The sequence below is a fragment of the Taurulus bubalis genome (genome assembly GCF_910589615.1).
Source record: "Taurulus bubalis genome assembly, chromosome: 21".
Classification (NCBI taxonomy): Eukaryota; Metazoa; Chordata; class Actinopteri; order Perciformes; family Cottidae; genus Taurulus; species Taurulus bubalis.
Window position 1 is genome coordinate 3850263 of NC_136609.1, and position 13852 is coordinate 3864114.

General features: G+C 47.3%; 1 protein-coding gene across 1 annotated transcript in view; it reads right to left on the reverse strand.

Annotated features, from left to right (window-relative positions):
- The window catches only part of LOC306753119 (nck-associated protein 5-like), a gene marked incomplete at its 5' end in the record, with an annotated part of 107158 nt that overhangs the window by 67509 nt on the left and 25797 nt on the right, over positions 1–13852 (reverse strand). The window contains one exon of the mRNA XM_079236962.1: positions 4739–4812. Coding sequence (XP_079093088.1) covers positions 4739–4812 — 74 coding nt within the window. The remainder of the gene's footprint in view (positions 1–4738; positions 4813–13852) is intronic.

Sequence of the window (13852 nt, forward strand, 5' to 3'; positions counted from 1 at the left end):
GTCGAGCTAGAGCTGGTCCCGCTACCTTTGGTGGTTGTCGGGGAACTAGCGGAGCGCTAGCTGGCTACAGCGGGGAGCTAACGGGAACACTGACCGAAGGTAGTAGCGGCTTGTAACCCGACTTTTACGGTATATATATTATTTTTTTTATATGCAATGGTGGTTGTTTAACAATAAAGACGACAACTCAACCAATGAGTGACAACCAAGAGTTCATTTTTTGTCTTTGTTTTTACTGAGAGACCCCACAGCGGCAAAAATTCAACATCAGATTTCATAAAGCGTCACTTCATCACTCGTTGGACTCGCTGTCTCGTGACCGAAATTTTATGAACTTCACACATTCGCAGCTCTTCCTGTTTCCTCGGAGAGACGAGAGGGTGTTTTCCAAAGAGCTGGAGGTAGATATAGTGTGGATGCAGCCACTGTGACTTCCAACCACTTCTTATCTTCACCTGAGGATGTTTTCCAAAACTCTTAGTCAAAATAACTTCACGCTTTCATGAGCGCAAAAGGAGCCACGGCTCATTCTCCAAACAATGATGGAGATAAAACATCTTTTCATTGCACCAAGCAGAGAGGAACTCAACGGAAGTTAATGGACCTACTGACGAAGCCAGAGTGACTGGAAATCAGAAAAAAATATATAATTTTCTCAAACAATAGATAATAAAACTACTTTTTTCCGACATTCAAATTAGTGCCCGAGAACTCACTTAACAACAGTGGCAATTAGCTATTATGCAAGACCGAAACACGCTCAGCTCTTAAACACAGCTAATTGCTTCTAGGAATGCAGATAATACCCCATTCAATCCAAACACCAAGAATACGTGTCGCAAGTCCTATAAAACAGTGCGTGTGCATGTTGTGAAACCACCAACAAAATGTGTTGATTACAACACTATATCTGCAGGGGACGCTTAGGACCAGCACGCTGACTATGATGCTTTTCTTTTCCAAAATAAGAGTAGTAGACAGCTGCTTAGCTTTACACTTAACCTTGAATCCACCAGCAAAGAAGTCGGCTTATGGTGAGTGATATGTGGAGAAGGAGGCAGTGCATAGGAGGGGAGGCTCTTAGTGTGCATGGGAATGCAGCTATGAAACGACCTTGAGGGAGCATCAGTAAAAGGCGTCATTAACCCATTCGATTAACCTTTTCCTCTCATAAGCTCCATAAAACTGATGCATGTATTTTCGCCCCGAGAGTCTGGATATTTTTTTTTCCGGGCGCATGAATCAGGGGCCGGAGCGCTCTGCGTTTTTTTTACGGGACACGGGAGACGAGGGAGTCCAGAGCCAGACGGAGTGAATCTTCGGCAAGATAAAGTATAGAGCGTCGCCTTTTGCGCAAATTGCTTCGGGGGTTCAGCGGCGCGTCAACTCCTCAAGACGCTACTCCATGCTAACAAGCTAGCTAGATGCTGCAGTGTGTATTGGTGGGGGGGAGGACACACAAAGAACATGTTGAAGAAACCCTCCCACTGATTCTCTCTGTTTCCAACACACACCAGGTTTCACGGATTGATTTATTTCCTTTGAGATGTTTCAGTCTGGACTCCCGGGCCGTAAAGTGACCTCTAATGGATGGATTAGGCTAAGTCATTCACTTCAGAGAGCACACAAACATACTGTATTAGATCTCCTTGGAGCCTAGCATGATCAAATTATTGCATTAGACCGGTCAACTTATCCAATTAAAGTGGTAAAACGCACGGCTCTCGCCCAAGCGAGACGGCAGACCCTCGGGGGCGTCTGCAGGGTTTGCGGGAGGCGATCCTTCTCCTCGTCCACGGAGTAGCCCTCGCCACATACTTCAGCTGGGGATTACAGCCTTTCATCTCGCTCAGACCGCCGGCAGCACACAGGCGTCTTTGAGGGCCAGATATGGCTCGTAGTAACATCAGCGAGGTCCACATTTGTAGAGCGGTTTCCCAGCTCCGTGTGGAGTACACGCACACATTTTTCCCCGCCGTCCTCGTAGGAGTGCAAGGACATGTTCCTCCATCAGTGCCAAATTTAGGGGAACACTCAAAGTCACTCAAAGTGCTTTTAGAGACTTTATTTTTTTTGAAGTCTTAAACCTCAGTTGAAACAATTGTTGGCATTTGTATTAGTGGCTCTGTGATCTTAAAAGCCGAAACAATTAGGAAATGTTGGAATGAGATTACTCAAATGGACTCAAAGGGACTTATACGCATGAAGGACGTACATTCAAAATAAACTGTAAATAAACAACATAAAGTCGCTTTGAAATTCACAATCCAAAATCCAACGTTGTGCAAATGTTGAGCAGTTACAGGACAAAACTCTATGTTTCAATTCCACAAAGAAAGTCCTATTAGCGATAATCCCTCAGATAAGCGCCCATCTGATCTGACCTCCACTCTTGGCCGTTGCTCTCTGAACATGACAAATAGCTTATTGATCAGCAGATGTCGTTCCTAATGTCCTTTCGGCTCGGGGCTGCAGCTGCAGACGCCTGCTCTTCCAAACATGTCCCAAAACCCCGTGGACCCCCAGCCTCCCCTCGCTCCACCGGCCACCCTCCTCTTCCCTCCCCGTCCTCCAAGGTGTGGAAGGGGGTCACAGACAACGGCCATCTGCTCCGGCAGGCAGAAAATGGCAGGTGAGGACCGGCTTGGGGTCATGTGACCTGATACTGGACACGCACAACCCACAGAGAACAAGGTCGGGAGGAAGATCCAGGGAAGCAGCGGCTCGGCACAGTGACAGATCAAGAGCTGGGAGAATGAGTGACAGCAAAAAGAATCTAATATACATTGTTTTAATCCACAGGGAAGATTACACGGTGCCTTGACACAGCAGCTTGTCACAGAGAGGTCATGCAAACTAACTCCCCACCCGTCACGCTTTTTACCGCTGCAGAACATCCATATGTCCCTCCTACACATCTGTCACTTAGCAGAAGTCTGTCATAAACAATTTTCTTTCCAGCTGTGTGTCGCCAGCATTTCAGAGCCGTCACTTATGATATTGTTTACTTAAAAATAAGACATTTCATCATACTTAATGGCTGCAAACAAAAAACGCTGAGTAACTGGAAACCCGGGGTCAGCGTCCTCCTACTGTACGCCGCTTCGACCGCTGCCAAATTGTGATTGGCTCCATCTGATGTTGACACTGTGCTGCTGAGCTTTTGTTTCCGTCTGTCAAGGACGTGGTCACATTGAATGGAGGGAGCCGGAGAGCCCGGCCGGCGTCCCACTGGGGTTTTGTGCTCCGTCGAGCAAGCGAGGCTGCGACTGAACGCGAGGGACCGTGCGTGCAGATGCTTCTGACAGACAATCAAAAACAGAAAACTACGTTTAGTTTGTATATTCATGTTATAAAAGGTCCTTCTTTTAAATGTTAGATATTTCATCGAGCATTCTTTTAAGGCTCAGAAGCTCCCGGATGCGTGCTCGTTTGACATTTGACACATCATTAGTAACTCCGAAATGTAGTCTGGTTTAAAAAGAAGTCATGATTGTCAAATGTGTGTACTTGCCCAGTGTGAAACTACCCCATAATGCGTTACAATGAGAGACATGAATGCAGTGGGTCACTGGGTCATGAAGTGGGGATGCAGAGAACCAGAGGAATGTACGGGCTTCTCTTTCTCCCGTTGACGGATTGATGGGCCCCATATTCTGCGGGGCGGAGGGGGACATCTATAGCATCGTGAGAGGCTGCTTGATAAGGGTAAAGGGGGCGGAGTCTCCGTCTATGTTTTAGCCCAACAAAAGCCTTTGTGAAGTCATTTATCACTGTCGACGCTCTGAATTGACCAAAATGAGTACAAATCCTGCCTGGTGGCGTGTTGTTTTCTGAAAAGTGAGGGATTTTGTTTTCAAAGCACCGGGTTGAATGTGTGCTGGTTTCTTTACAGGTTGCATCTCATCTGTGCAGAAGTACCACAGAGCACCTGATGGACTCTGATCCTGAGTAAATCCAGCTTCATGTAGAACATGAACTACAGGGCTGATAGTGGGTAAGACCGACGCTCCAATCCACGGGAGTCACTACAAGTTCACGGCTTTGAAACCACTCGGCCCAAACACAGGCCGGTCCCTCCACAGACACTTTAGTGTCTCTAAGTGGCCATTAGGTCACTCGGGGTGTCACCAAAGATGGCTCCCCCTATTTTAAAAGAGGGCTGTGGATGACATAGACGGGAGGGTCATTCCTTTACACATCACTTCCTTTATTAAACCCCTGGCCTAGTAAAGAGGATGGTCAGTGGTCATCCATCCCACCCTGAGACCCCTTTACCCCCAGCCCCTCTCTGCTCACTCAGGGGGAAAATTACTTTGAGGCGGGGGAATACAGCTCCATTGAGATGGAGAGAGGGTCGTACAAAAGAGGGTGAAGTTTAAAAAAAATGTCTCTATGGGGGCAGTGCGTCGCTGGAAGAGGCGAGAAAAGATAGGAGCACGGAGGGGACAAGGTCATTAGATTGCCATCTCCATAAGCTCTTCATTCCCATTGTGTTCGGGCAAATGTGCTCCGAAGGACCTCCATGAGAAATGCCCCCAGTCAACCCCTTTGTCTGCCACGTTTTAGTGCGCTTCCAGCACAGAAAGCATTTCTCAAGAACGGCGTACAAAGCTTGTCTCCAGCTCCAAACCAAACAACATTGTTCTGCTGCCTGCGGTCGGGAATGGATTGCAGGCAGCTGCTGATGTCCTTCGGCAATAAAACATCTGCCTCAAACATCTCAGGAACCTCTTACCTTCGGACGTTTCGCCGCTCCTCGTCAAGCTGCTTGAGGAGCTCGTCGATGCATTTGTTGGCGTCCATGTATTCCTGCCGGGGAGAGAAGAGAAAAGTGAAAAATAAACAATGGTTCATCGGAAACATGAACGACGTCAACCATCGTCCTCATCGAGTCTGGGCCGTGCATTTCCTCCGCTCTGTTTTCATAGATGTGTGAAGAACAGAACAGAAGTGCTTTTTTGAAGAAGAAAAAAGGTGCGATTCATCAGTTCGGTCTCTCCTCCGCTCGCCGTGTAACTCCAGAAGCAGCTCTTAAAGTGACGGCTGGCCCAGAAGCAAGCCCAGCTGTGTAATGTCAGCTGGGAATAAGCCCGCACTCGCAAAACGTGTGCTACTGAGTTACAGTGCGGACTAAATGAGCTAAGGCTAAGAGCAGAATGGAGAAAACAGATGTGAGGATTTCTTGGCCACGGCCTAATGATTTGCCTTTTAGTGGTCCGACTACATAAAGCAGAAGGGGGAAGTGCAACCGTAAGAAATAGGCCACATAGTACCTCCACCATCTGGGTTCTCAGACATCTGAGGTCTACCTCGCACATAACACAGCCAGTTGTGACTCGACGCCGTCAGATCGGTGCGATCAGAGTTCCAGACTAATGAATTAGATGTTAGCTCGACAGCTCGTGAGGCATCTATCTCCTAGGCGAACGGTTATCTCACTGGGACAGATGCTCGCTATTGATTTCTAGACAGTCTGCTCATGTGCTCGCGGAGTGTAATTGAATAATGGGGATTCCCATGAAGAGGTCACAAGTCCTGGAATCTCAAGTAGTATATGGGAGCCATTTTCTTTCTCTGCCCTCTTGTGTGGACCAGAAAATACAAAACACAACCTTCTCTCGTACAGTATATTCTGCTCGGTGTATATCGCCGGCCCCGGAGCGTCTAGTTTTCTCTGCTTCTGTTGTAATCTCAGTTCTCTAATTAGTCGATGGCAAAGATAAAAGCCCATCCGTGAAACGAAAACAGATTATTTTGGAAAAATTACTTTTGAAGGCAAGAGAAAGAGAAATTCAAACACGGTGCCTGCAGCATCTTTTCCCCAAGGAACCCTGTTGTTACACCGTGAAAATAAAGCATGTGCATGTGTGTAAATAACAGTTTGGAACAATGAGACATATCAAAACAATGCATATTTCTGTGGATCGAGTGGGTAGAAATAGCAGGAACCGTTATCATATAATGCAAAATATTGTGGATCTGAAATGCTTAAACATAGCTGCAGAACGTCTAATCGACCTCTCTGTGACCAGACTTAAAAGTATTTCTGCTATCACTGCATGAGCTTTTTTTAACCTGTGGCCTTGAGAGCAGACCCTCATGATGTTCACGAGCACAAGCTGCATGTTCTAAATACAGTAAGTGCAGTTGTTTGGTCTCCCCGCTGCTCCCGGGGTGCCGCTCTCTCAAGCAATCATCGCGCTTAATCTCACATCTGAGGCGGCCACTCGAAGACACCCATCACCACCGCCCTCCTCCCGATGCCAGCTGAACATGGCAGAGGCCTGGGCGTCCTGCCGAGTTGCCAGTCAAGGGCACTCTGGGTGACCATTAGGCAAAGAGGGCCGATAACAGATCGATGCCGAACAGCTCGGTGCGACGTGTTCCAATTCCTGTCAAAGTTGCCACTATTTAACCAAAACCAAAAAAGACAACGAGTCCTAATCCTCTCATCATCTCCTCCGTCATCATTGTCATTAATTTGGACTTAACCAGTGCGATAAATCGTCCATGTTTGGGAAGCAACCAATAGCAGCGTTAAACAACAGCGCCCCACGGCCATCTGCTCGTCTCGCACGTGGCCAGAGGGCCACTCACACTCAAGCTGGAAAGCCATTAGCGCTCTGCTAAGTTCCCAAAGTTAAATTAACTGTTGGCTCCAACAGCAGGTAATCAATAGCGGGGGGGAAACACAGCAAATCCCTCTCTTGGTGCTTTTTTTTTAAAGTTGTCCTAACTTAGTCGGTGGATGGGATGAAGCTGGCTGTGAAATGTTTGTCTTCCAAAAACCGTTGGTGTTCAGCAGCAGTCGGCCTTGTGCATTATTAAATACATAACACAGTCACCACCTGCATGCTTCATCCTCACTCTGCCGCCTCATCAAGAAAAAACGTGTGACTTGTATTCTCAATTCAGACAAGAAAAGAAGAAAAAACAGTCTGGGGGTGAAACGTCCGTCTCCGAAAGACCATTAGCAACACAATCCCATAATGAGCGCGGCTACCTCACAAAGGAGGACCTTCTTCCGTGAGAGCCTCCGTGTCCGTGGAAATATTTACTCGCCACATCAAACGTGAAGCAAAGCCGCCTGAGTCGGTGTTGTCATCGCGTAGACGACCCCTCTCCTAATGACAGGGCGCTGGAGTAATCCTCAGAATGCAGAGAATGCGGCGTGCTCGTCGTCATGTGAAACGGGACGACATTCAAAGCCCGGATTTAAAAGCGTGACTCCGCCGCGTGTTATATCTTCGGCATTATTTCTGACGGTTTTACGGCGTGAGTGAAAGCTGCACGGTTCCCACGAGGCCCAGGTGCTCACGTGCGGACAGAATTTACTGACTCGAGACTTTATCGGAGGTGTATTTCTCAGGAGCGGAGCTGCAGTTCCTCAACGTCATGAGAGCTGTAAGCTCATAAGGAGTGCGTAATCGCCTGTAAAGTACACTAAATCATAAAAGAGCTTTAAAAAAAAGTCCTGATATACTTTCCTTGACAGCAAGACGACGTGCACTCACAGAATAGACCTTCAGGAGACTTTTATATTTATATTTTATCTTTCACAAAGACCTGGTCAATTTGATTTCCAATACTTGTAAATGCTTCATTAAAACTCTTTGAGCCCTTTTTTTTTATCAGGTCACAAGGTACAAATCAAGAAAAAAAACATGTTCCCACCAAAAAGAAAAGAACATGGTAGGTATCAAATTAAACATAACAATCAGGGCTATAATAATATATAATCACCATGTACAACCTATAAACACAACTCAAACAATACATAGGATTAGGGTGAGTGTTTAAAGGGCTACAGGCTAGTATTTGACCCGGTATATATATATATATATCTATATATTTGCCGTTGTGATGTGAGCTTGGGTTGACCTGGCAGGTAATGTGTGTGCTGAGGTTGCTCCATGACCACAGCTCCTCTGATGTTTATCCGCCCGTGTTTACTCATGTGTGTGAGAGCGTTTGATAAGGAGACACTCGGTAGCAGCAGAGTCCAGATCTGCCCGCCGACTGCTCCTGTGCCTTTATGAAATTTTAAAACCATGAGCGCCGTCCCCCACTGCTTCGGCAGGGATGGGGGGTGGAGAAAAAAACGGAAGACACACTTCTGTTAAAATCCACACAAACAGATCATCTGACTGACACACAAACCAAATGTTATCTGTTTAAGATCAATGCTCCAGAATTTTCAGTAATAAAACATCAGATGCATTATTCATCCGCATGAGGCCGACTGGCACGCTTTGCTCTTTCGCACATTCTTGAAGATTAAGAGGGGATGGAATCACATTCTAGACTGCGTCTGGTTCTTATATAGCTCTCTTTGGAGTTGACTTGGAAAAAAACAAATAGACCTCGAAGCGAGATAAAGCTCTGACCCACCGGCGTCGGGGTCAGGGTGCGTCCCTCGCTGCGAGGAGTTCCCTCCGCCACCTTGATGTGTCTAAAGATCAGAGGCATGGCGTCGCAGATAAGACACCTCGGGGAGGCACCGCGGCCCCTGAAGTGAGCTCTTGGGTCGCGACCCTGCCGAAGACACGGTCACAACCTCTTACCTGCTCTATACCCTCAACCCATCTCCGCTCGCCACGGATGTTTTCTGCACATACCGATGACACGCCCGCGAAAAACCCAACGGAGAACCCTGAGCTGCAGATTTGACAGAAAGCGGAACTCCCGCACGCGTGTCAAAGGTTATGCAAATAAGAATGTAAGATTTTTTTCTGCATGTATTTTTATGGCGCACTTGAGGATGAGTTATGACAGTGGCCCTTCAAGGTGTCGGGGATATATCTCATCTGATACGACTGTTGGTCTTGGCCTCCTGCCAAAGATACGACCGGGGTTTTGCAGCCAAATACTCCAAAGGTTATTCGTGTACGCGGCAAATTTAATCAGCGTCAATGAAAACGTATTCCCGTACGTCGATATAATTCAAAATGACTGTGATCCTATCGCAGCGGGGTAATGAAATAATCAGCATGACTAATGGTCTGGATTTCTAGAAACCTGCCTCCGCTCGTAGCAGGCCTATGCGTATCAGCCGGCCTCGGTTACCCTTCATTAGTCTTATCAGCATGTTCTGAGGCCCTCTGCAGATGATCCTTTCGCTCAGAGGTCGTTACTCACATCCCAAAGACCTGGTGTCACAGTATCAGGCCAGCCATCAAGCTCTCATATCCTCACAGCCTGATAACCGGGCCGATAAGCCCTGCTTTTCATCAGAGGAGAGGGCAGCCACTCAGGTTAATACGTGTCATTTTTCAATTGGGGGAAAATGACAGTGAGATCTGTGTGCTGTCAGCTTGATCTGTGGCTTTGTGTCAGGCATTGAGGTGATGCTGGATGTCCTTATAAAGCTGCAGGCTTGACCGTTTCCTGCATCATAATGATTTGATGGATTCTTAAAAAAGGGAAACGATAATTGATTAAAGTCTGTTTAGTCTTTCCCCTAACCGTAACCTTATCCTTAAGACTTCCGCTCTGGCAACACCACACATCCCCCGATTAAAGCCGATCAGCTGACCTGTCAGGTTTATTTTTAGATGATGGAGATGCATCTATAATCACAGTGATAAACACATTGCCTTTCCTCTCGCTGCTTGGCAAAAAAAGTAGTGTGTTGGCGTTGAGCGTCATTCATGGTTTTGCGAAATCATCTCTCAAATAATCAAATCAAGCTCTTGCTACCTAAAAAGGTATTGAACCTTCACTCAATAAATGAAGCTGAGCTCAATGGCTGTCGAGCTGCAGAGGCCGACACAGAAGCCTTATTGAGTCGAGGGCATCCCGTGAGCAGGATATTCTTCATCTGCCTACCTGCCTCCACTCGAGGAGTGTTGGGGAATATGGATTACTTGAGACACAAAAGGGAGCCTTGTTCGTCATCTAGGGAGAGTTTCAGCAGTTTTTGGGGTTATCTGATGTTCTTCCTCCAGCAGCACCTACGGCCCGGCCCAGCCCAAACATCAACACCTCGCCACCGTCAGGAATCCAAATCCCCGCAGATTATCTTTCCAAACATTGAGATACGTCCAACGCTCAAATAACCCACTCGTCTGTTCGGGCTCCTCCTCTGCTCTTTGGGGTTTGACAGAGTGGGCCATTCATGCCTGTTGGGAACAGTGGCAAAGCTGTTCGCCCGGTAAATCTCACAGGGGAGACTTGAAAAAGTAGCCGAGGAATGAAATGCATCGGACCTGACACCGCTATTCGATCACGTCCACAGAGCTATACCTGTGTGGAGGCGTGGGGAAGGTAAATAAAGGTGGCAGTTGCTTACCTTTCAAAATAAAAGCTCCAACACAATAACATTTTCCCATCTCTCTGTTTCCTTTGTCTCTTCAATGTCTCCCCTCTTTCTCTTTTGCTCCCAGCAGCCTCAGTTTTATATCTGCAAAAACACACATCAGGGAGGAGCGGTGGAGGAATGCTGCTTTTTTAGGAATAAAAACAAATACACACCCGTCGGTGCCGGTATTTCCAGACAGGATGGGAAACGGGGATTGAACAGGGGGGTAGCAGTCTGCGGTGTGCCCCTGCCCAGATTTTTACAAGCCTGGGGGCTGCTGGCTTTTATTATCATCTGGGGGCCAATAATCAGCCAGGTGTACTTGGAAAGGGAGGCTGATTGGTGATGACAGAAATGGAAAGGAAAACCTGGACCTGGCAACCCGTAGGAGCGCACGAAGAATAGAGAGGCTGCTGTGAGGGAGAGAGAAAAGGATCTGAGGGACGAGAACAAAGAAAAGGGAGGACACCCAAAATTGGATCGGAGATAAATCCTCATCTGTGTTGACAGACGAGGGAGGAGAGCCAAAGAGTGTCAACTAACCAGGCCATTGACTTCCCTGGAACTGATGAGCTGAGCGGCCGAAAAGCAGGACAGTGCTCATATGTGATGGTTTAATTCAATTACCTCAATCAACATTATCTGTTACCCTTTTTTGGATGATGTCAACTAGCTGGGCTGGTGACAGGGGAAGGGCCCGATCGGAGCCGAGAGCTGATGCTAAACAGATGTCGGTTGGTTCACGGGAGGCTTCTGTTTGTGCAGGCTTTGACGGACAGGCGCCGCACCTAACCGAGCCAGGAGCGAGGGCCGGAGCGAGGAGCGGTGACTGCGCTCCTTCACGGGAAATTAGGCACATTACCGATTGAGTAAAAGGGCCTCGAGAGGATCCATTCAGCTTTATCTGCTCCGTACAGCTCGCCTCCTCTCATTACAGTTTGATGGTCGGTGCTTACTTCACACTACGCTTTAGTAGCTTTGTGCTTAGGCCCAGGGTACTGTCGAAATGTAAGCAATGTCTTGTGTTGGGACCCGAATTGATTACATCGACAGAAATAAAAAACCATCATTCGCTCGGCTGAAGTTCAGTTGTGAGGTGGGATGAAACCCGCAAGCACAACAAAGTCCGTTCAGCGACAATCCCCTGACTTCCGAGTGTGTGTTTTGCCGAGATATTTACTCGTCAGATTCCCTGACATTTCACGTGCATTTAGCTCCAGGCCTCGGCTTTATCGCAGCTTCTCCGCCGTTTAATCCAGAGGCTGATTTATTGACGGGCCCGCCAAACCAGGTGCCGGGCAGATGTTCGAGGCAAAGCGTTGCATTCCTGCTCGAGAAAAGCATTAATGTCAGCTTGTGATTTTCTTTTTTTCTACCCCGTCTTCCCTGCCTCAGGATGAGGGAGCGGAGATAGCTCCTGCAGGCGTGCGAGCAACCATAACCGAGGGGAAAATGCTAATGTGACAAGAGGACGCGGTTTGTTTGGCTGTCATCCCTCAAAACCCACCTGTGCCACTCATGCTTATCAGATTCACATTTCCTATCTGACCTGACAGCGGTCGGAAAGGGGATCAAGACACAGAGAGGTGATTCGTTTCTCTAGCATGGGGGAGGCGGAGGAATAGCAATGAGGAAGGTGAGGAGATGGGGTTGTGGTGACTTTTGACCTCTTCTGCAGGACTCAGTGCAATGCGTATTCCCGTGGTCATAAATTATTTCGGTGGCGATGGGTCGTGGGGGTCATGACGCACCTTCCCAGACCGACTGGGTTCACAAAACTTGTGGCCAAAAGGCTGCCTGTTTGATTCTAAAGGGCTAAACATGTGGCTAAGTCAATGGGGATGCCCAGTAGCCTCCATTACACACTGCAGTAGCCCTGATGGTGTAAATCTAGGTCCCCACACACACACACACACACACACGCGCGCCCCGAGGCACTGCTGTAAATAAGAACTTGCCCCGTTAAATAATACATGTCTGACAATGCCTTCTTTTGTGCATGTTCACTGGAGCTTCCATCTTAAATTGCCCTAAATTGCTGCGCTTTCGGTAGAAACACAGTGAACGGTTGAGGATCACAGGTACTGGGTTGCAAGGCCAGTCTAAACTGATCTTATCAGCCGTAGCCAGAAAGATATTCATCTGTATAATGACACGTTGTCATTTGAGCTTTTTATTTGTGTGAAAACATTTTTACCTTACAGCTAAACCAAATGTTTTACTGTCAGCATGCAACCGCCCCGTATGAGTTCTACACTTTGCCTCCATGTGAACGTGGAACAGGCTTCCTCCTGGCAGACGGACCACAACGCTCAGTGGAAGTTATTTTGTTCTTATATTTCAGTTTGAATGTCAGGGCAGCGATTCTGGCTTCATCTGCACCCGAATTTAGCTGCGTCTACTTCCTGGGTTAATGCGAACAAAGACCTCTCGCCGTCAAGCGATCCGAGAGTCCAATAATTCAGCGGCATAAAATATTTAAATCGGCCATCAACGACTTCTGAAAGGCATTATCGGAGCCGATTTCAGGCGGCTTTTTACAGTCAGAGCTCATCCAGGTTGTGGAGGAATTTTAATATGAATCTGGGGCCAACCACACACTGTATTTACACAGTTAATGGTACTAAATCCTTGTTATCATCTCAAGTGGAGTCTTATTTTTAGCAGCCATATTTGTTTTATTTCTTCCAGATGGGAGCCGGGGAAGAATTTGACATGAGTTTCTGTTTAAGCCTCTCCAACGGAGTGACATCAGTGGACTTGAATACTCGCTTGTCACGGGATTGAAACATATTGGATTTCTCTGTGTAAAGAGGGCACCCCCCCAAAAAAACAAAAATATGAAACAGCGTGTCAAAGGTCTATCTGATAAATAAATTCAATTTCCATCGTTATCATAACCCAGCGTCCAAACAGGAGCCTCAATTCAGATATTTGTTTGCATAGAAATGTTGCTTTGTGGATTTCATATCCTGAGACGTTTATGATATTTTAGGATCAGAATGTGATAATTACGCTACTGTGGGAAAAAGGACCCGAATTTCCTTTGCTTAGGCCAGCTATTTGCTCTTACAATAACAACAGTGTTCCATCATTATTACTTGTTTACTCAGCTAACCCTCTTTATCTGGGGCAGGCCCCCTTTTAGCCGACGCTCTCGCATTCTCTGAACCCTCTGGAAGCCATTTCTCAACCCGGGGGCCCTCCGATGGGCCGATTGAAGTGAGCAGCGGCTTCATTTTGAGGGCCTACAATAGCTCACCGGCGGACGGCCCCCTATACCCCTGAAAGCGTCACCTCCAGCATGCAGGCCGCCGTGCTGCACGCGTCCCGTGTGACGGCGGCATTGTACAGGACGCGCTAGAGCCGTCTGCATTGTTCATATTGTTTATGGAGGTGAACAGACATGGACAGATGTGTGGAGATGAAACAGATTAACTCAGTTTGGTTCCTCTGCTTTTTTTATGTGCAAATGAATCAACAGATTCAAGGAATATTTCACCCACAAAATGAGCAAAAGTACATACTCCAAATACCCCAAATTCAATT